Source organism: Miniopterus natalensis, chromosome 10 (genome assembly GCF_054644295.1).
Source record: "Miniopterus natalensis isolate mMinNat1 chromosome 10, mMinNat1.hap1, whole genome shotgun sequence".
NCBI classification, from domain to species: Eukaryota; Metazoa; Chordata; class Mammalia; order Chiroptera; family Miniopteridae; genus Miniopterus; species Miniopterus natalensis.
Genome location: NC_142090.1, coordinates 8,762,268 through 8,784,958, shown reverse-complemented (window position 1 = coordinate 8,784,958; position 22,691 = coordinate 8,762,268). Strand labels below are relative to the sequence as shown.

The 22,691-nt window shown below is 48.8% G+C and overlaps 2 protein-coding genes across 3 annotated transcripts in view; one reads left to right on the top strand and one right to left on the bottom strand.

Annotated features, from left to right (window-relative positions):
* The window catches only part of SLC37A3 (solute carrier family 37 member 3), a 41,613-nt gene extending 33,805 nt beyond the window's left edge, over positions 1-7,808 (bottom strand). The window contains exons 1-3 of one of the 2 annotated variants that reach the window (XM_087820982.1): positions 7,720-7,808; positions 6,822-7,266; positions 326-486 (exon numbers count right to left, since the gene is read on the bottom strand). In XM_087820982.1, the coding sequence (XP_087677108.1) occupies positions 326-414 (89 nt within the window). In that variant the 5' untranslated portion in view covers positions 415-486; positions 6,822-7,266; positions 7,720-7,808. The remainder of the gene's footprint in view (positions 1-325; positions 487-6,821; positions 7,267-7,719) is intronic. The other variant, XM_087820981.1, reaches the window with a different exon arrangement.
* A 5,527-nt stretch (positions 7,809-13,335) lies between these two features.
* Positions 13,336-18,773, top strand: RAB19 (RAB19, member RAS oncogene family). The gene is made up of 3 exons (XM_016205076.2): positions 13,336-13,542; positions 15,422-15,605; positions 17,830-18,773. Exons 1-3 carry the CDS (start codon positions 13,342-13,344, stop codon positions 18,096-18,098), a joined length of 654 nt encoding a protein of 217 aa, XP_016060562.2. The 5' UTR covers positions 13,336-13,341; the 3' UTR covers positions 18,099-18,773.
* The last annotated feature ends 3,918 nt before the right edge of the window (positions 18,774-22,691 follow it).

Genomic DNA, 22,691 nt, shown 5'->3' with positions numbered 1-22,691 from the left:
CCCGGAGTGAAGGGTCTGGGGTTCGATTCTGGTCAAGGGCACGTACCTCGGTTGTAGGCTCCAACCCCAGCTCCAGTTGGGGCGAGCGTGGGAGGCAACCAATCAATGTGTCTCTCTCACATCGATGTCTCCCCCCCACTCTCTATCTCTGAAAAGCCATGGAAAAAATATCCTCCAGTGAGGATTTAAAAACAAAAGTACGAGAGGAGTAACTTAGTCTACTTCATGCTAAGTCCACACCAACCCCTGCATGAAGCACCTGCCATGCAGTAAGCGTCTCCCTCCAAAGGAACAAACATGAGCACAGCTGCAGCAACCCACTCACCTGAAGAAGGTGAGCAGGAACACGACCACATGATGGTGGCTAAACCGGGACAGCAGGGTGCCTCTCTGAAAAACATCTGGCCAGGCCATGTCTTCCTGACCTCCCTTCTGGCCTGTGACCTTAAAGTTTGGAGAGTGAATGATTTACACCATTTCTTCTTTCTGGGAAGGCAAAACATATTATTAACATTACCCAATTTATCCAAGGCCTGAATTAGACTTATAACCAGTTGGCACATAATCAGGCTGTGAAAGAAAAAGCATGTGGGCTAGCTGACACCAGAAAACCAGATGGATAATTACATTTTATAGCAGTAAGCTAGTCCTTTAAGAAAAAAAAGAAATCCTTGATCAAAGATTACACCCTAATAGAAAGAATTCTCATGCAAACTGAAGAGAAAATCACTAATTTTAACAGGAAACAATGAGCAAAGGAAACGAATAGACAACTCAGAAGAAATGAAATGGCTATTACTTATCAAATGAAAGTTCCAATCTCACTAGGAATGTGAGAAATGCTAATAAACGCAAGAAAATGTTCGCACAGTTAAAACAGACTGTGGCCCATGCAGCTCAAGGTCCAATGATTTCTGAACTCTCATACAATGGTGATGGAAGTGAAAATTAGCCCAGTATTACAGGAGCCACGTTCATCAAGAGCCTCTGACACAAAAACGTTAACTCCCAGGGATCTATTCCTAAGGAAATACAAGATATGTTCAGGTCTAATAAACAAAGTTAGCTTTTACATAGTGTTAAAGGAGCTTTTATATATATACACACACACCACACAAACACACACACACACATATATACACATATATATATTAAAGTTTTAATCCTCACCCAAGGATATGTTTTATTCATTTTTTAGAGAGAAAACAGGGTGGAGAAACATCAACGTGAGAGAGAAACATTGATCAGTTGCCTTGTGTACATGCCTGGATCAGGGACTGAACCGGAAACCCAGGTATGTATCCTGAGCAGGAATTGAACCCACAACCCCTTGCTATAAGGGACAACGCTCCAACCAACAGAGCCACCAGGCTCAGGTCAAAAGGCCATTCTTTTTTTTTTTTTAATATATCTTTATTTCAGAGAGAGGGAGAGAGAGAGATAGAAACATCAATGATGAGAGAGTCATTGATCGGCTACAGCCCGCAACCTGGGAACATGCCCTGACCAGGAATCGAACCCCGATCACCTGGATCCTAGGTCGATGCTCAACCGCTGAGCCACATCCGGCTGGGCCTAAAGGCCATTCTTGATAAACATTATATCTGTTTCATTTACTGGCTGTGAGCCCTGGGACAAGTCCATCTCTATGAATCATTGTTCGTCTTCTATAAAATGGCCTACCTCTTCTAATAGTCATGAAACTAAAATAAACAACATATGCAAAGAATTAAGATAACTCTCTTAGCCACTGATCTGCCCAGGATTAATCCCAAGTCAGCAGAATGTAGCTAACTTCACTTAATCATTCTCCCTGAAAAATGTTAACAAAAGTATGAGCTAAGACTGTAAAATTCCATTTACAAAATGTAACAAATTTCTGTCTGTAATTCCAGGAAGCTACAAAACCAAGAGCTATTAGTGTTACTGCTAAATTTATCTCCATCCTCAAAATTAAACATGCAACCCAAGTGGAACAACTGGAAGCTTGAACCACTTTATAAAGCATAGCTCTTCTAACACATTCACACCTCAAAACACTGCACTGAGCATTTCAGGAAAGGCTATGGGTTATGAAATGCAATAATTTATCAGGGAAAATAATTCCAAAAATGTCCACTCCAACAGGTTAGGATTACACCACTTCGGCAATAATGGTTGTGTATTTTAGGGCTGTGCAGTTACATTAATAGCTTTAATGACTAGTAAGCTGTTTGAGACCATCTGGATTTACTTTCTAAATAAACTGCCTTTTCCTTGGCTATAGTGACGGGGGAGAAAAGGCTTAATAATATTAAGTACATTGGGAAAATGGTTTTGAACACTCACCTGCTACTGGCAGAATGACTTTTAAAATGAACACTATTACAACATCGGGTCCTATGTAATTATAATAACTAATAACACCTTGCACTTCTCTACCCTCCATCACAGAAGTGAGTTCTAATCATCCATGAGCTCTGGGGCTCTGGGGAAGCACACAGAGTTTTTGCGAAGTCTGAATCCAACGAGCACATCCTGCCCAGCCAGGCGTGGCTCTGGCTCAGCAGTTGAGCGTCAACCTAGGATTCAGGGGTTCGATTATCAGTCAGGGCACATGCCAGGGTTGTGGGCTCGATCCCCAGTCTGGGGTGGACTTGAGGCAGCAATCAATGACTCATCACTGATGTTTCTCTCTCTCTCCCTCTCCTTTCCTCTCTCTGAAATCAATAAAGATATACTTAAAAAAAAAACAGCACACCCTGAAGATCATTTTCTTTCCTGCTCTAAATATAAACAAATGTCTAAATTTTTCAAGTGTATGCAAATGCCATTATAATGAGTAATATCAAATTTCATTTCAGTGTTTCTGAATTCAAAGTAGGTTGTCATTTAGTATTTTCTCAATCAATGGGTACTGAATACACATAAAACTATCATGTGAGAACAAGAATTATCTTTAACAACAACAAAAAACACCTTATAAAAATAAGATCCTTGCAATCATAAAGGACTCAGAACCATTAAACCATGTTTTACTTTTCAAAGCAGGTTCATAATCACTAACTCATCTGATTTGTAATGACACTTGTTTTGAGTTCTGGAAGATCACCCATACAGGGTATTTTCCAGACTGGAACCTACTGTGTAATTGATACCGAATTAAGAGACAGCTTTGCACGTAACATATCCAGATAGAAGGCAATCTCTCCCTTATAAACACTGTCTTAGAATATAAAACATTCTAAAATTTCCACTTTCTATAGATGTTGAGTCCATTCCAATTCAAATAGTAAAATTTAAAGTTGTCTTGTATTAATAAGACTATGTGACTACAGAGTAGAAAGGGGCAAGGCTATAGAAAGGGAGGTAACATATCTGAAGCATCTAGCATACATTGCATCTGGCTCAGTCTTCACCCCACCCTAACCTGTTACCAGGCTCTGGAAATCTAGATCTGTGGTTAATAAACTTTGTTATAAAACAGCAAATTCCTGCCTGCCCCCCAGATAACCCCGCTTCCTCCAACGCCTCTCAAGGAGATGCAATCTTTCTTCCCACACCCACTTTTCCTCCTTGTAAAACCCCAGCTTCTTGGAAACTCACGCTCCGGGCTTTACTGCCCGCTGTGCTGGCAGCTGTCATGGTCTGATCTCCCACCACCGCCGTCACTGCAAACAGCTCCTGCCTTGCTCTTCGTCCCCACCACCGCCTGTGTCTCATTTCAACATCCAGGTAGTCAACTGCATCCGTCCCCTTCACCACCAATCTCTTCATCCATCCCACAATAAAAACCCACTCCATGGCCACAACCTAGTCCCTGTCATGACCAGTAACTGCATCACCTCCCCAAACTGGGTTGCAAACATCCTCTCCCAGAAAACTGCTTAGTTTCATTCTGCCCACCCTAACAGTCAATTTACACCAGCAAGGTTCCCAATTCGGACACCTCACCGTTTTCTCCACTGTCGTTACCCTCCTCTTGCCCTCATTCCCTCCTTTACCAACTCAGAATCTGAACTGTCTCCCTTACGGGACTTTCTTTTCCTTGCTGGCCTCTGTCCTTCCCTGCACCCCAGCAGCTGAGCTTTGTCAGAGGAAAAAAAAAAAAATCACACATTCCGGCTGGTTTCACTTTTTAGATTCAAAACCACAAACCTCAAAGGGCACGCAATACTGCCCAGCGAGCCTACACTTCCCTAATTATTTTGCTTTCTCAGCCTCTAAGAAAGTGATTTCACAGTTCTCTCTTTACACTTCCAACTCTCCCTCTACCGAGTACCACGGCTTTCTGCCAGTAAATGAATGACTCCCAGACCTACAGCTCTAACTGAGACACCCCAGGGTTCCCAACAGTGCAGCCAACCGACCTTGATATCCCTCCCTGCATCTGAGACAGAAGTCTTCATGCCCCCTCCAGACTGACTCCTCCCGCAGCACGCTCCACCTCAGCAAACGGTGTCACCATTGCTCCACGTTGCCCAAGGTAAGTAGGTCTTACCTTTCATTTCTCCTTTTCTCTCAGCTTCCACATTTAACCCCTTACTAAGTCATCCCTATAACCTCCAAAATACATCCCAAATCCATCCTTTCCTCTCCATCTCCACTGCCAGCACTAAGATAAACCGCCCATATCCCCCACCAAGCCTACCACGCAGCCTCCTGCAGGGTTTCATTACTTCTACACCTACCCAACCACCACCATCATTCTCCACAAATCAGCCAGAAACATACCTCCAGGAATGCACCAGCTGTCATTCCTCTGCTTAACACACATTGATGGTTCCCTGAGACTCAGGTAAAAACACAAGACTGGCCTGGCCAGTGTGGCTAAGCGGCTGAGCATCAACCTATGATCCAGCAGATTGTGGTTCAATTCCCGGACAGGGCATGTGCCCGGGTTGCGGGATCGATCCCCAGTCTGGAGCGCACAGGGGGCAGCGATCAATGATGACTCTCTCATCATTGATGTTTCTATCTCTCTCTCCCCATCTCCCTTCCTCTCTCTGAAATCAATAAAGATATATTTAAAAAACAAAACAAAAAGCACACAAGACTCTTTGCCACGGCCTTCGAAGCCTGCACTCCAGCCCTCTGTAGTCAAGCAGGAAGGTTAAGGGATGGAGCAGTAGTTGACACCTGGGGCTGGCAGAGACTAAGGATGAAGGAAGAGGCTGCCAAGCAATGACAGGGGAGATTGGGCTTTTTTCATTATTATTATTTTATTAGTTTTCATAGGTCCTATATGTATAAGGTAGAAAGTTCAAAAGGCACCAAAGGGATATATATGGTGACATCTCGCTCCCTGTTCTCGTCACCCTGTGCTATGCCACAGTTCTTCTGCAGTCTGTACATTCCAGCAGAGCCCTTCACACTCACAGATGACATACGACACACACATCCTGCCCCATTTTTCCCTTCACTTATCAGAGGCTGGGGGTCTGCCCGTTCCAGTCTATGGGACATCTGGGTGGGTCCCCATCCTTTGCCAGTACAGTGAAGCGTGGCACGTTCCCGCCCCACCCCCTGCCCACCTTGCTCCCCACCCTCCCCAGCACCGTGCCTCTACACTCACTCCCATCTCCCCACACCTACTCCCTTTCTTGCCCCTGAGGCCACCAGGCCCCTTCTTGCTTTGGGCCTTTGCATTTGCTGTTTTGCAGCCTGAAATGTTTCTCTCCTGGTTCTTTGCAAACAGCTTGCTCTTTTGTCTCCCTGGCTTGTCCTCAAAAGTCATCTTCTAGAGTGACCTGCCCTGATCACCCTCTTTAAAATGGTCTCCCTCAGTTACTACCTCTCATCTGTTTTTTCCCTTTATAGTACTTATCCCAGTCTAATTATCTGGCTGACTTGTTACCTGTTTATTGCTCATGTACAATCTCCACACAAACAGTGACCTTATCTGTCCACAGCTATATCCCCATGCCCCAGGAGGACATTCAGAACGAGTAAAGATGTTCTGAATGAATGACTTTGACCGATGACCAACCCTGAAGGCTTTCAAAGCGCCAGGCACTGCGCTAGGTACTTGTGATGCTTTATTGCATTTACTTCTCACATCATCTTACAGACGAGAAAACAGATTTTTAGAATCTTTCTCTCAAGAGATGAAGCAAATATTCAAGCCCAGACCTGATTGTAGCCCCTAGAGTATGCTGCACAGGAGGGAAATGTTAAAATGTAAAATATCCCAAACTGGGTAAAGCACAGTAATTAGAAATATTTCACCTTAAATGTAGACATATAAATCCAGGATGGAAAAAAGTGCACCGTATTAAACAGCATTAGATGGGCAACTACTTTACTTCCCAGACTTCGGCTTTTACGTTTGCAAAGTACAACGATTATGTGTACTCAACGCACAAAGAGGCAGGTGAAAAAGTATTGCACGCATCGCTGAGCTCACCTGTTCTGACAGTATTGTGCGTGCTGTAATTTAACACCCCTGCACTCGAAATTTATACAAGAATCTTTTTAATCCCACGTTCTCATTTGAAGCCGTCTACCTACACCACATAAATCCTTTTATTCAAAACTCAAGCCTCCCTCTCTCCTCCAATTGTTTCATTACTGCAAATGTAAAATAACCTAGCACTGAGCTGAAAAATTCCCTCATTTTACTCCAGGGTTCCCCAAACCACATTCTTCCTACTCATTTTGAACACCCTCCAAAGGCAGTAAGTTTTCAGGGTGAAAATCTTTCCATCTCCTGGACAAGCGACTCACACCCCAGTGGAAGGGCACTGCTGGGGCATTTCATCTTCCCTGATGAAGTGGGACGAAAACAGACCCGTAACACACTTGATCGGGACAGCTACAGAGCAACGAGAAGCGGCACCCACTTTAATTTTAAAGTGCTGTTTCTGGGTCGTTTTCGGACGGGAACCGAGGATTAGCCGAAGCATGATGTCATCTGAAGCCAGCCACGTACGGCCCACAGGAAGGCATATAAAGTGCGAGCTGGACTCCAAGACCCTCCACTGAATTCACTTCTCTGGGCCTCAAAGGCCTCACTTAAAGATCCAATGAGATAATGCACAGAGTTCCTAGCACAGGGCCCAGCACCCAGTACAAGCCAAGAATGGGAAAGAAATTCAAGCACCGAGACAGCGGAGAGGCGGCGGCGACGAAGGAGGCGCTTGGCTGGTCCCGGGACGGTCTCCTCTCCCTAGGGAAGCGCTTCGTGCGGCGCGGGGCCGCGGCGCCCCCGCAGTCTCCTAGTCCAGAAGGCCTGGGGGCCGCGCTCCCATTGTCCTGGGCCGACCGTGAGGGCGGACGGACCGCGGTCTGCAAACAAGACAATGACGGATACGTAACTGGACCAAGTTCCCCGGCTGACCCCCGTTACCAAAAAAAAAAAAAAAAAGCCAGGTAAGTCCGCCAACACCCTTCTCCCTCCGTGGCCTCTGCACACCCGCCCCACGAGGCTCCCTCCACCTGGGGCAAAAACACGAGGCCTCGCCGCCCAGGCTGCCGCCTCGCCCCGGGGGCCTCCCGGGCCCGCCCGCCGCCCCCGCCGCCCCCGAGGCCCAGGAGCCAGGCCCCGGGCTGCAGGGAGCGCGAGGCCCGCCGCCCGGCCCGCGGCGCCACACCCACCGGCCGCCACCTCCGCCCGCCGCCTCGCCCCCGACGCCTGGAAGCCCCTCGGGCCGGCCCTCGCGCGCGGCGCCCCCCACCCCGCCGTCCCAAGCCGGCTCCGGCCCCTTCCCGGCTGGCGCCCGGCGCCCGCGGCTCGCGCACCGAGACCCGCAGGAATCGCCGCTCTCCCGCCAGCCCGCTCTGCTCGCTCGGCTCCGTCCCGTTGCCCGCCGGCCGCCCCCGCCGCCACCTCACTCTCCGCGCGGCCGCGAGGGTTTCCGGGCGCCCACGTGACCCGCGCGGGGCCCGCGGCATGCTGGGAGTTGTAGTCCGACGGCGAGGGCCGGGGGCGCTGGATGGGGGGGCGGGCTGCTTGCACCGGCCGCGGAGGTCTCGGTGCACCCCGCTGCTGGGCTGGGCTGGGGAAGGAGGCACGGGCGGGTGCACCGTCCAGGAATGCGAGGGAAAAAGCGGTGCAAATGCAAGATAAAACCTGAGGAGAAATAATGTATACATCACCCTTTTTTTATCCGCCCCCCCAAAGCTTTATTCAGCTCTTTGTTTTTATAGACGGCTAGGTGTTGCTAAATGTACTGTTGACATGACACGAGGGCACAGGTTTTAGATTGTTGCTTAATTAAATACAGTTGCCCATAGTCTACCAGTATCATTCGCGGTTCTACGTCCCACTCCACCCACCCAAATAAACAAATGAATGTCCAGATCCTGGCGGCCTCAAGCAGAAGTTAAAGGCCTTACAACATTCGGCTTTGAACAAGGGTCCTCTGTCTTCCTGGGCTGCTTTCAACTGTTGAGGAAATACAATTTAAAAAACAAAACAAAACAAAACAAAAAAACCTCCCAACCCAGACAACCTCTCCACAAAGGTAGTAGATTAGGAAACAGTTTCATTGTTGAATGAGCTTTAATCCAGAGTGTGATGCATTGCACAGGCCACGCGCTAAGATTGCAGAGGCTGAAGGAATCTCCCCGTTTCATAGCCAAGCCGGCAGCAACAAGCCCACACGGCCCGGCCAGTACAACCCCGAGCAAGCTTGTTCTCAAGACGATCACGAGTCCTCAAATGACAGGAGGTTTTGTCACACACAGTCCATCCTAACTTTATCACCGTGACTGGGGAGACCGCCTGGGTTGGCTTATCCAGAGGAGAAACAAACTTCTCGGATCTTTGGGACGAGAGAGAGTTTTGCAGGTCGGAGCCCAGTGCCCACAAACTGGACTCCTACCCTCACACGGGACCTGGGAGTTGGGAACACTATCGCCCGGGGTGTTTGCATTTCAAAGATGATTGCCAGGTCCTGGAGGAGACATTCCTCAGCTGTGAGACTAACCGCAGGTTATTTAGCCATTATAAATATATACCTGTATTTGAAAAGTACACAGAAGGAACTTTTGAAACAGAGGGAGGGAGGGAGGGGAATTGATGAAATGCAGTAGTTTTGTTTCCAGTCACCTCGGGGTGTAGCTGGGGAAACAGGATGTCAGGGTGAGCAACAATAAATCAGCCCAAAGTTTCACTTTTATTTTAAAAAATACTTAGTAGGATATGACTCAGACTTTAAAAAGGAATGAAATTCTGATACATGCTACCGCACGGATGAACCTTGAAAACATTATGCTAAGTGAAATAAGCCAGGCACAAAAACAAACATTGTATGATTCCACTTCTGGAATCAAATTCATAGGAACTGCCCTGGCCGGTTTGGCTCAGTGGTTAGAGCGTCCGCCCATGGACTGAAGCGTCCCGGGTTCAGTTCCGGCCAAGGGCACACACCCCTGTTGCAGGCTCGTTCCCTGGCCCCAGTGGGGCTCGTGAAGGAGGCAACCAATCGATGCTTCTCTCTCTCTTTCCCTTCCACTCTCTCTGAAAAAGCAATGGAAAAAAATATCCTCAGGTGAGAGTTAAAAAAAAAAAAAAAATTCATAGGAACAAAAAGTAGAATAGTGGTTACCAGGGGCTGAGGAGAGGGGAGAATGGGAGTTACTGTTTAACGGATATAAAGTTTCAGTTGGGTTACTGAAAAAGCTCTGGAGATGGGTGTGGTGGTGATTGCACAAAAATGTGAATATATTTCCTGCCATTGAATGGTACACTTAAAATGGTAAAACGCATATATCGTGAAATAGGTATGTATGTGTATATGTGTGTCTATAAAATAAGTGTATAACCTGGTCACCACCCCCCAGAATCTTCTTCCCCATAGGCCAAGCTACACTCCGCACTTAGAGTCAGGTTGATGGAGAGGGTGGGAGTAGGGAGAGGCAGAATCTCTCCTTGCTTTCCATAACCATCGGGACACTTTACCGCTTGATGTCTGCTCTGGCTGTCCTCCAAGTGCCGGCTCTGAGTGGGCTGGCTTCTTTTCCCTTTAACCCTAACCATTACCAGGAGAAGAAAACATTTGACGGCCAACCTCCCTGACACCGACATCTAGCGGGTTCTGTTTCCTGCCCCCTGCCCATATGTTTGTGGCGGATCTTGACCTACGTGCCATTTCCTAGCCACAGGCATGTGACCGTGGCTCTCACAGCGGCAGTCTGCAGCAGCAGCACTTGGCAGTGTCTTCTGTTTTCTTGCTCTACCTGCCGGCGTCGGGTTTACCTTACTCAAGAGGGCAGTTCCAGAAAACTGATCTGTACACGGAATTTGGAGTAAAATAAATCATATTTTAGAGGTTATCTGGAGGAATCGTAGAAAAAAAAACGTTCTTGGATGGTGAACAAGCTGCCCTCTCTTTCAGTGCTTCTCAATCTTTCTCGACCTCAACCCTCGGGAAGAAATACATTTTACACATGCGGGTCTGCAACGGACCCAGACATTTCACGGAAGGATGCTGAGCCTTACGACGTGAGACACCCTCTGAAATTCTCGGCTCCCCTTTTCTGGAAAAATGCTGGTTGCAACCCACTAAAACGGACTTCATGACTCAAGAATCGGTCTCGGCCCACAGTTTGCAAACACTGTACCAATTTAAATATTTCATCAGTGGATGTTTCTGTTTTGCGTGGGGAACCTGTACGGCTTAACTGCCGAACGTTGCATCCTTCATACGGAGGAAATCGAGTCCCTGTGCTCTGAGAGCCAGTGGCGGGTCCCCACTCCGCAGGGGGGAAAAGTACAGGAATTCAGCGCCGCTTTACGTTTCTGCCGCCGGCTCAGGGACCGGCTGATAAGCTCTGTTTCCTCAGACCTGGCACTGAACCTCTGTTCTGTGTAGATTACTCGAGGGGGAGAAACAGAAGTGTTTTTCCAGCTCTTTCCTGCCGTCCGGAGCCGAAGTTCTTTTCGTTTTTTCAATCTTCTCTCTGGATCCCCTCCTTTGTCTTAGTGGCTCCTCGAGAAGAGTAATTGTGATCTACAAAGCAACGGAAAGACTCGAGCCCCAGATCTGTAGCCTTTAAACTGTGTTCTCTCCACTCGAGCCCGCACCCAGCCAAACGGGCCATCGGGGGAAAAAATCGGGGCCGGGCCAGGGGCTGCCTAAGAGGAGGCGAGCGGAAGCAGGGAGCAGGGTGCTTGGGGAGGTGTCGCCTGAGCTCCCGGGCTTTGCAGGTGACGCGTGTGCGCTGGCCAGCGCCTCACCTGCGCTCGGCGCCCAACGGCGGCTCAGCTCGGGCTCAGGGGCGGTGGGAGGGCTTCCCTTTCCTTTCGCTTTCTCGGGACACCTGGGGACAGAACTACAGTTCCCACCACGCAGCGAGGCGGCAGGAAGAAGGGGCCCCGCGGGCCGAAAAGGACAACAAAGAGCGAAGGAAAACCTTACCTGCCGGCGGAGGCGAGGGAGCGGGACGGGCGAGCGCCAGGTGAGCGGGGAGGCCAGGGCCCCGGGATGCAGGATGGGACTGTCGCCCGCGGACCCTGCTTCCTCCCCGCAGGGCGTGCGGGTGGGGTTAAAGGAGCTTTTGTGGAAGCCTTGAGGACTTCCTGGGGGGGGAGGCATAGATGGAAGGTTTCAGCTCAAGGTCTAGTGATAAGACAGGGAAGCGGAACGGTTTCTTTATTTGAAAAGTCGGAGGAGGGAAGAAGCCGAGTGGTTCGATCGTGTCTCTTGCCTGCTGGACCCTTGAGCCGCAGGTGACTTCGGAAGCGTCCAAGAGAGGACGGGGGTTTTTGCAGGTATTTGTGTGCATTTTAATTCGTGTCACGATACACACTTGTCCTTTTCTATGACTTTGAAGAAACCCAAAGAAAAAGGGGAGGGGGGATGAAGAAGGGTATCATATGGCAGGAGCACTTTGTGACACATCAAATTTAATCATCAAGTGGGGTTGGGTCTCGTGTGTTTTTATGAGGCACTTGCTGGGGAGACACAACACGAGAGCCTGAGAGGAAGAGTCGAGGGCCTGGGGGTATGTGCCCGGAGCGGATATGCTTGGAGCTCCAAATATCTGATGGGCTGGCGTGTGGAATCGGAATCTGCCCGGGCGGCGGAGCGCGAGGGTCAGCAGGTGGAAGCGGGGAGGTAGATTTCAGCCCCACGTAAGCTAGAGCTGCGCACGCAGAACGGATTTTTGCAGGAGGTAGTGAGTTCCCCACGATCGGGGATATTGAAGCATGGGGGGGGGAGTCAGCAGACCCCACGAAGGCGAGAATAATAAAATTTCAGGTGAGTGATTGTGATCAACGTTTCCCAAGCCTGGCTGAGCATCAGACTCACTTGGGGACTGTGTGCATGTTGTGCTTGTGTTTTTAAATATCTTCAGCAGATCTGGGAGGGGCTGAGGAAACATGTATTTTTCATTATCTCCCCAGATAATTCTGATATAATCGGTTAGTTTGGGAGACACTGTCACTTAGAAACTACGTTTTTTTCCAGCTTATGGTTAAAGTATGCCATATACCTTCTCACGACAGTTTTCGTTTTGAATATTCTCAAAGTCCTGATTTCCTGGTCAAGAAAAATGAGGTGCCAGGCAGAAGAAAAAGACCATGTCCAGGCTTGTCGGTCCTTGTTGCTGGTTGCCTGGACACTCGGTCTCCCAGTAGTTGGAAGTCCTCTCCCCAGTGAAATGGAGATAGGATGGCAGCCAGGCATGTCCTCCAAGTGATCAGTGGCAGGAAAAACACTCCTGTGGGCACCTCCTCTGCCACCCTCCCGCTGTGTGGGCGCTCGAGGGAGCAGGGACACCTGGTCTCAATGACTGGGATTCCACCAATGCTGTCATCTGACTGTGTTGACTCTGTAGGGGGCCCAGCTGAGGGCACCCCTAAAGTAACATCGACCCCCCCGAGGCAGGTGTGAGCTAGTGGGGGCAGCTCCCTTGTACCTGACCAGTAGTTAGTGAGTGCCCTTCTCCCACGAGGACATTAGTGCTGTGAAAGCAATGATCTCCCCCTGCCTTGTTCTGTCCTGGACCCCAAGTGCCTAGAACAGTGCCTGGAGCCTGGTGAGTGCTCACTAAAGATTTGCTGAGCCTTGGCTGGTGTTTTTCAGTAGTTAGAGCATCAGCCTGCACACCAGAGGGTCTCAGGTTCGATTCCCGGTCAAGGGCATGCACCTGGGTTGCAGATTTGATCCCTGGCCCTGGTCAGGGCTCTTGCGGGAGGCAACCAATCGATGTATCTCTCTCACCTTGACCTTTCTCTCTCTCTCCTCTCCCTCCCTCTCCCTTTCCCCCCCTTCCACTCTCTCTAAAAATCTCTAAAAAATGGAAAAAATATCCTTAGATGAAGATTAACAAAAAAATATATTTTTTTAAAAAAAGAGAGAGAGATGCTGAATTCCCTTTTTCTTCCCAGCTCCAGTCTAGGTAGCCAGAGCCATGCAATTCTCCAGCTCAGCCAGGGCAGCAGATGAGAACTTTGACTATCTGTTCAAGATCATCCTCATCGGGGACTCCAATGTGGGGAAGACGTGCGTGGTGCAACATTTCAAATCCGGGGTCTACACGGAGACGCAGCAGAACACGATTGGGGTGGACTTCACCGTGCGCTCCCTTGAGATCGATGGCAAGAAAGTGAAGGTGAGAGGGGCGCAGGGTTCGCTCCCCCTCATTTAGCCAGAGTGGTTGGCACCGAAACACATGCCTGAGGAATAAAAGATTTAAATGTAACACATGAAATCATACAAGTGTCAGGAAAAAACATAGGTGTATTCACTTTTATCATTGTGGAATGAGGAAATTGGCATTTTCGGTAAAAGGAGAAACCCAGGAATCTGTAATAGTATCAACAATAAAAATTAAAAATATATAAAAAATCAAAAAAGATGAGAAACCCACAAGCCATAAGGGAAAATATTGCTCAATCTAACTATCTCAAGGTCAAATTTATATATTTTTATAAAACTATATAAAAGTAAAATTTCTACATACTCAAAAATATCATAAACCAAGTAAAAAGATGAATAACAAATTGGAGATATTTACATATATGGGACTTGACCAAGGGCTAATTTTTTAAAATATATATGTTATTGATTTCAGAGAAAGGAAAGGAAAGAGAGAGAAAAAAACATCAATGATGAGAGAGTCATTGATCCGCTGCCTCCTGCACGCCCCCTGACTGTGAATTGAGCCCAAAACTCGAGCATGTGCCCTGACCGGGAATGGAACCGAGACCTCCTGGATCCTAGGTCGATGCTCAACCTCTGAGCCACGCTGGCCAGGCAGGGATAATTTCTTTAATTAGAAAATTTCTTTGATTAGAAAAGATCAAAAAGTGTTGGGAAAATGTAATAAGTGGGTCTCGTTTGGGATCCTGATTAAACAAAAACAACAGTGAAAAGATGCTTTTTGGAGACAATCAGGAAAATTTTCATATGGGCTGGGTGTTAAATGATACCAAGGAGTCATCAAGAAGTTTGTTAACAGTGGTAATGGTGTTGTGGTTATGAAAGAAAACATCCATTTTAGTAGGGATGAAATGACATGAACTCTGGGATTTGCTTTAAAATAATACCTCAGCCCTAGCTGGTTTGGCTCAGTGGTTAGAGCATCAGCCCCCTGATTCAGGGGCCTGGGTTAGATTCCAGCCAAGGGCACGTATCTCGGTTGCAGGCTCAGTCTCATTCGGGAGGGAACCAATCGATGTGTTTTTCTCACATCAATGTTTCTTTCTCTCTCTCTCCCCCTTCCACTCTGAAAAGCAATGGAAAAGATATCCTCGGGTCAGGATTAAAAAATAAAATAAAATAAAATAAAATAAAATAAAATAAAATAAAATAAAATAAAATAAAATAAAATAAAATAAAATAAAATAAAACCTGAAAGAAATCAATAGAACGGGCTAGATGCAGCAAGAGTGGGAAAACCTTGATGCTGATTGAATCTGGGACGATGGGTATGTGAGGGTTCATTGCTCTAGTCTCTCTAGCCTTGCGTACATTTGCCAACTTGCCTTAAAAAATAAATTTTATGAGTAGCGTAAGTATATGAAGAAACAGGTACCCTCAGACACCGCGGGAGGGTGCATATATCGGTGCCATTGCTCGGGACGGTAGTTTAGAAGGTCCCATCACGGGGACACTCCTGAACATAAAAGCCGAGGAGTCCTTAACAGTCAGAACAGGTCAGCCAACGGGACCTCCTTTTCCAGTGCTAACGCCAGTGGGCAGGCTCAAGAGATAAACCCCCAAATCCAGACCAAGGGATGACTGAGGTGAAAAGGGAGAACACCAGACCCCAGGACATCAGGTCCCCCTCTCCGGCTGAAGCATCCCCGAGGTGGCAGCTCCCCAACCTGGAAGCCCGTCCAGATTCCCCTGGGGAGCAGCTGGAAAACTAGATGTGCGGGCCCAGCGCGGACCTCCTGAGCCTGGGTATCCAGAAGGGCGACATTGTGCACACAGCTCAGTGAGCAGCCCCGCCGGGCGTGGGAACTGATGCCCCCCCGCCCCCCCAGATGCAGGTGTGGGACACCGCCGGCCAGGAGCGCTTCCGGACCATCACGCAGAGCTACTACCGCAGCGCCCACGCGGCCATCGTCGCCTACGACCTCACCCGCAGGTCCACCTTCGAGTCGGTTCCTCACTGGATTCACGAGATAGAAAAATACGGCGCCGCGAACTTGGTCATCATGCTGATCGGTATGTGTTTTGCTTCCCTGGCCCCCTCTGCTGACGCTCAGCTTTCCGGGTGTTGCTGGCGGCAGGGGGACAGGACATTGTAAAAGTGCCGGCGGTGGACGGGACCTCAGAAAGCGTCTGGCCCACAAATTCCCGTTAGATCCCCTTGAAAACGAGAGAGGGGTGAACTTGTTGCGAATGCAGATCTCCAGGCCCCACCCTAGGGTTTCTCAGAATGAGACCTGGGCGCCCCAGCTGATGGGCTGCGCGTCTGTGGAGCCCACGCGGGAAAACCCCGGAGGCCGAGGGCCACAGTCAGACGGCTTAGTCCCTGGGGGAGCCACTCAGGTGAGTGTGACTGACACACCCTCGAAGGACTTCTTTTTTTAAAAAAATGCTGTTGATTTTTTAGAGAGAGAGGAAGGGAGAGGGAAAAAGAGAAACATCGATTGGCTGCCTCCTGCACGCCCCCTACTGGGGGTTGAGCCTGCAACCCAGGCGTGTGCCCTGACCGGGAACTGAACCCATGACCTCTGGGTGCATGGAACGAAGCTCAACCAACCCAGCCACACCGGCCAGGGTGCCTGACACATTTTAAATGCTTAATGGACGTAAGATTTGTTTCTAGAAGTTTCATTAGGTTGAAGGAACTATCTTGTTATGTTTCTCAAATAATGGGAGGCTGTGGTGAGGGCACAAGTGCCTGGGACCTAGGAAAAGCCGGCAGTCGAGCCCCAGCCAGAGCAGGAACCACCGTGGGGCCAGGCCACCCTCCGAGCAGGAGCGTGGGGTCGTCCTCTCAGGGCTGAGCTCCCTGAACCAGGCCCTTGCCCTACTGAGCATCGGTTTCCTGTATCTCAGAGCTGCTTCTCACATGCAGGATCGCATGGGCCTGCACATCTCACCCCTGTACACCCCCATGGAGTTTCTCAAAGCATCATCCCCGGCCGGCCTGCTCCCCCACAAGTCCTCTCATTGTCTCGGTATCCCCTAGCTCACAGTCCTCAGGAGGGGGATCCCATTGCCCCCCACTCATGGCAAAGCCTGGCCCAGGCTACTGGTCAACCTAAAAGTGGGACGCTGCATGCCGAATACAGGCGGCAGTCACTGAGTGCAAAGCCTGGCCTTGGATGGGCTGAAGAAGGCTGAATTGGCACATCTAGCCCACTTATTATTACTATCACGACTCCAAAGAGGAGTTATTTTCGAACCATTTTTCCCCCTAAGCCTTTGATGTTCTGATTCGTGGTCTAGCCCCATCTTACGCACAGATTTGAAAACACACAGCTTTGGAACTCATCCGTTTCTCCCAAGAATCGAAGTCATCCCAGGCCCTGGGCTGGGCTCGCCTCTTCCTGACGCATCGGATTCCACAGCCCGTCGCCCAAGTCAGTGCCCCTCAGCTGCAGTCCCCTCTTCTTTTCAGAGGGGCTGTGTCTCATCCCACGTGGCAGAAACCAGAAAAGAGATTAGTGAGGCCAGGAGGCAGCTTCCACGTGGAGGGCAGCTTGACTTTTGGGGGAGGAGATGCCTCCTCTCTCCTCTCACTTCTGAAGGTCCCCTCTGGGATCCGAAACTTCTGTGATTTAACTTCTGGTATAAAGAACACTTCTTCTAGAGGCCGAGTTCAGGGTGATAAAAATAAACACTGACCCCCAAAAAGAGCCAAATTTCTTCCTTTCCTTCGAAGCACCGAGGAGGCAGACTGTTCACTGACACTGTTGTATAGCTACAGGTTCATAGTCTCTCAGTGAAAACGCTTAAGGCCAAAGATTTGAGTCCAGAACTTGTCAGATCTTAGTGGGGAGCCTGCTGCTACCTAACGCCCTCAGCAGGGGCTGGGCGCACGCCCATGGTCAAATGCGTTCATATTTATGCAGCGAAATGCATGACTAGTCATACAAAGCAGGCTGAATAAAAACTGTAAGGGATGGTGCACCTGTACCGCTAACAACTTGTACCATTCACCTGGCCCACAGGGTGTGTCATTTCATGGCCTGTCTTAGATGAGCAAATTCTTGTCTAGCTGTTATTTTTAAATGTTTTTACTGATTTGAGAGAAACATCGACCGGCCGCCTCCTGCACGCACCCTACCGGGGATCAAGCCCACAACCAGAGACTGTGCCCTGACCGGGACAACGCCCAACCAACCAAGCCACACTGGCCAGGGCTAAAGTTCTTTTTTTTAAAAAAAAAAGCAGGTTAAGTTACTCGATGCAATATTTGCTTTTCCCCCACTCGCAGGCAACAAATGCGACCTGTGGGAGAAACGGCACGTTCTGTTCGAGGACGCCTGCACGCTGGCCGAGAAGCATGGCCTCCTTGCCGTTCTGGAGACATCGGCCAAGGAGTCCAAGAACATAGACGAGGTCTTCGTGCTCATGGCCAGGGAGCTGATCGCACGCAACAGCCTGCAGCTGCACGGGGACAGCGCCCTCAGCAGCCTGCCCCTGGACTCCAGTCCAGTTCTCGTGGCCCAGGCGCCGAGTGAGAAGGCCCACTGCACTTGCTGAGTGTGCTCGCGAGGCCGATGGCACCCACCGGAGACCACCTCTAAAACCAGAGGTGGTGGGTCCAGTGTCTGCTAAGGAGCGTTTCAGACCCGAGTGTAGGCCTTCGGCGAGTCCTCGATCCCCCACTCAGACCCGTGGCCACAGCGGCTGACTCTCAGGACGGGGGACGCCGCTGTCCTTTTTGATCTTGCCTTGGACTGAAAGGCACAGGGGTGGGAGGACAAGGTTTGCTCGTCCATCTGTCCCTTGTCTGTCTCCCCAAACCCTTCAACTATGTTTCTCCTGAATTTTGCTTCTCACTCGTAGAGGGTAGTGAAGGGGAGAGAGGATGTTTGGAAGATCCTGGGAGAGTTTTAAAACAGCTGGGGCCTGGGAGAATGGGGGGAAAAGCCAGAATGCCTTAACATTTGCTTCCTGATAGTCACACCTCAGGGCTTCAGTTTGGGGAGCAAAGCCTTTTGACATAAAGACCATAAATACCTCTTGCCAAACGGTCAGGAGCCACGTGATGGAGACTGAACTGGATTTCACTTTGTTAGCTGGGGCTGAGTTGACTACCCCCATAGAATGCGGGAGAGGCCTACAATTTCTTTCTAAAACACCAAATTAGCTGCTGGGTCAGAAGGCATTTCTGAATTGAAATTTAAATGAGCAGCAAACCAATACCGACCTCTCGGTGTGACGCACCGTGGTTTTTCCGAGATCCCCGATGGTTGCTGAGGTGTGTCTTGCAGCCACATTAAGAACCACAAAGGCCGGTGTAGCCACACTGGCTCCAGGAGAAATGTCCGTGCAGCTCTCAGGGCCCAGGCGAGCGCCCACGGGCATTTCTAGCCGATAGCATCACTACCAATAGGCTGAGATGAGACCTGCATAGTCACTAGTCCCGTGTGGCTGTTGAGTGCTTGAAGACAGAGGCTGGGCAGGATATGAGATTACTGGCTCCCGCCAATTTCCCTTCATTTCTCTGCACATCCAACAGCCTCATCAGCTTCTAGGATTATGCACTCTGGGGATTTTCTGGAATAGAAATATTCCTACCAACAGGTCAGACACGTGAGAACCAAGTCACCTGAACACCAGGAACCTGTGATTAGCCGGCCTGGGCTTCTGCTGAAATGGCAGGGCTGTGACAGTAACGCTTGCGGACACTTGAAAGGGACTTAAAGAGCCCCCGGCGGCGGAGCGGCTTTGCTGGATTCTACTCTGCAGCTGAGCAGCCGCTCGGGCAGGCTCCTCTCTAGCTGTGGTCTCACAAGGCTGCGTGTTGGCTGGATTCTGGCCTTCCTCTCACGTCCCCAAAATTATACAGTTGGTAAAAAAGTTATGTGAAATTAAGTTACAAAAGGGACATTTCAGGGGAATAAAAAAATTGTAAATGTCTCCATATTGTGTTCACCGGTGTCAAGTACATTCCCATGTGCGCGAAAATCTTTCGGTGGCTGTTTCATTGTTCATAGATTGTGAGCAACCCAAGTATGCGCCCTTGGCTGGGAATCGAACCCGTGACCCTTCGAACCTCTAACCACTGAGGTTCTACACTCCCTCTGATCAGGTTTGGGCTCCATAATATTAACCCCTCCGCCTCCTCCACACAGAAAGAGAAACTCATTCCAAGACACGCTCTCGCACATACATTTCGGTATCGCAGAAGCTGAAGGGGGCAAGACGCGCGCAGGGGGGTGGAAGAGGCCAGTCCTCTCTGCGCAGGGGATGTGGCGCTTGTCTGAAACTTCCTTTCCAGCAGGAGTGACGCGGAAACCCGTCCGCTCACGTGCAAGGTCACAAGGGTGACCCAAGGCAAGCCCCGCTGCAGTCCACCCGCCACTCCAGCAGGAGGGCTAGAGGGAGGATGGGAAGGGCTCGGGAAGTCAGAGCTCCCTGCAGGCGGTTTGCAAACCTCCAGGCAGGGGATGGAGAGGAGTCTGAGGATCCATAGCAAAGGCATGGATTTTTCATTTTCAAAAGTATCTATTCAAGAGGCTGTGCTCAATTACTGAGTGACCATGCGCAAGTGCTCACAAGATTCACGCAGATGGCTCATCTTTCAGCAGAACACTGCCGGCTGCAAGGCGGTTTTGACATCATGTAGTTTCTTAACAATACATTGTTTAATTTATACCCAAAAATAATTGCTGACGACTGGAAGCACCAGGAATGCCAAAGTGGAAGTACAATAGGGAGCAGAGAATAGGTGATAATTCTGCAAAATCACCCAAAGATCCCTCTTCACCTGACCTGTAAGTTGCATTTACTTATCACTTACCTTTTTTTTTTTCTCTAAAATGTCTCTATTGATTTCAGAGAGAGGGAGGGGGAGATAGAAACATCGATGAGAGTCATTGATCAGCTGCCTCCCGCACGCTTACCACTCACCCTTAACACCTGCATTTCTTCTCACATCGCTGCTTCTCTCCTCCCTCTCCCTCTCCCTCAAAAAAGCAATGGAAAAAAGTATCCTCCAGTGAGGAATAACAATAAAGGATTTGTCATTGGGGGGGGGCCAGATTAGAAGAGCTGATTTCCCCCCCAATGTATCACTGTCAATATGCTGCACATTGAAAAAAAATTGTAATTACAGAAAAGCTTAAAGAAATTAACCCCCCTGGGATGCCACTTAGTGATGCTCTCAATACAAATGCCCACGATTACAGGGAGGAGGAGCCACCACCGCAGGAGAAACCAGAGGTGGTGTCAGCCGACGCTGCTCGGGAGTGGTCTGCACACTATTTCCAGCCCACGGCAGAGGAACTGGCCATTGAGGGCACTTGGAAACTTTTATCGATTTGGCATTGCCACAACATCCAACTTTACGTCAAACCCAGTAACAACTCTGGGATTTTACTAAGGGCATTTTTCATTTCGTTTTTCTAACAAGTCAATTTTAGTGTCTTTCACAAGAGCATTGGCCCATGATGGGTTGGAAATGAAAAATGAAAGATAACTGGTCCTTCACCACCAACAGTCTGAGAACACTGGTGTAAAATAATGCTAATGATTGGGGGAAATAGTGACCAGTTCTGCCAACTGCTCTGAGAAGCCAAGGAAATGAAGTTTCCTGCAACTCCCAAACTGGCAGGAAGGACAGCAGAGACCCTTGGCAACACTTTTGGTGGAATGATGGGGGTGAAGTCCACTGCGCAGGGCGGTCAGTCTACTCGAGTCTGGCCTCCTCCAGGAGAGCCTGCTCCACAGCTTAGCAACTATGAAACCAGAGGCAAATGATTTTACCCAAGATTCGGCTTCCTCCATCATAAATCAGAGATGCCACTTAGCTCACACTGCTGTAAGGATGAAACGAGAGCTACACGACGTGCTACGTACAGGACCTGGCACACTATGCATTCAATAATGGTAGTTATTTTTAAATCACAATAGGCCCTCACCTTGTAACTGCTGATTCAGCACATGGCTCCCAACGTCTCCCTGGCAGGTGGGAAAAACGCAAACGTGGTCTGAGTCACAAGGCACAAACTTAAGTGCAAAGAAGTCTGGGAAGTGGAGGGGATGGCATGGATTACTGACGGGCACTGCTTCTGTTGCATCTGTACTCAGAGCATCTCCAGTCCTGGCATTGTGCCCAGCAGGCACTCAAATATTTGTGAAACAAATGGTTACCTTTGTCTTACTAAAAATGTTATCCAGCCCTGGCCGGTGTGGCTCAGGTGGTTGGGCATCGTCCTGTGCACCGAGAGGTTGCCAGTCGGCACATGCCCAGGTTGCCAGGGCTCACTCCCTGTAGAGTTCGTGCGGAGGCAGGCTACCGATGTTTCGCTTTCACATTGATGTCTCTCTCTCCCCCTTCCTCTCTCCCTAAAATCAATAAAAATATTTTTTTAAACATAGTAGTTTTAACACAGAAGGCAAGGGAAGGGGAAGAAAGTTATCTGTATCTACATTTTTTAAAAAGCCCTTTTTAAGAGGGCAAATTTATCATCAGAAATGAGGCTTCCTTTAAACAAGTTTTACCTTTCTCTTACTAATTCAGTTTCACATTTTTAGATTACATTCCCCGTTAACAGACGGAGGTAGGTACAGACTTGTGGAAGTCAATTTCTTCAATTCTAAGTATTTATCGTGGGAATAAGACGATTAAAAGAAAATTAAGAGCATCAGTTGAACCTAAAAATACTTTTATTTGTTCAGGCAGCTCGTGCTACACGTCTTTTCTACGCGCTGTAAGGGAGCAGCAATAGAGACCTGGTTAGTCTGGAGGAGTAAGAGTCTGGCTATTTTCTATTGTCAGCAAAAGATCGCTTCCTGTCATGTGATACGAAGAAATAAGCACCTAGTTACAATATAAAATGTAAGGCTGTTCAAACGTTTGTGAAGTCTAAGTGCTAGACACTGTGGAAATAAAGCAGCCACTTTCGGAGACAGTGATACGGTGTTAACCACTTTAGATATTACTTACAAAGGACTTACTGTTTACACTTTAAATTCTTTTCTCACTTAGAGGTAAACGTCTTTGCTGCTCAAGCCTCTGAAACCGGCAAACTGCTTCTAGTGGTTGAGGGCTATTTAAAAAGTTTCTAGCTTCCTTATTTACAACAACAATTTTACTAAATACATGCTTCTACACACTGAACTACA

What these genes read in the sequence shown, in the direction of transcription:
- RAB19 (XM_016205076.2), top strand. Translation starts at nt 13,342, where the DNA reads ATGCAATTCTCCAGCTCAGCCAGGGCAGCAGATGAGAACTTTGACTAT. An exon ending in TCGATGGCAAGAAAGTGAAG is followed by an intron (nt 13,543 to 15,421) that starts GTGAGAGGGGCG and finishes CCGCCCCCCCAG; the next exon opens with ATGCAGGTGTGGGACACCGC. An exon ending in CTTGGTCATCATGCTGATCG is followed by an intron (nt 15,606 to 17,829) that starts GTATGTGTTTTG and finishes CCCCACTCGCAG; the next exon opens with GCAACAAATGCGACCTGTGG.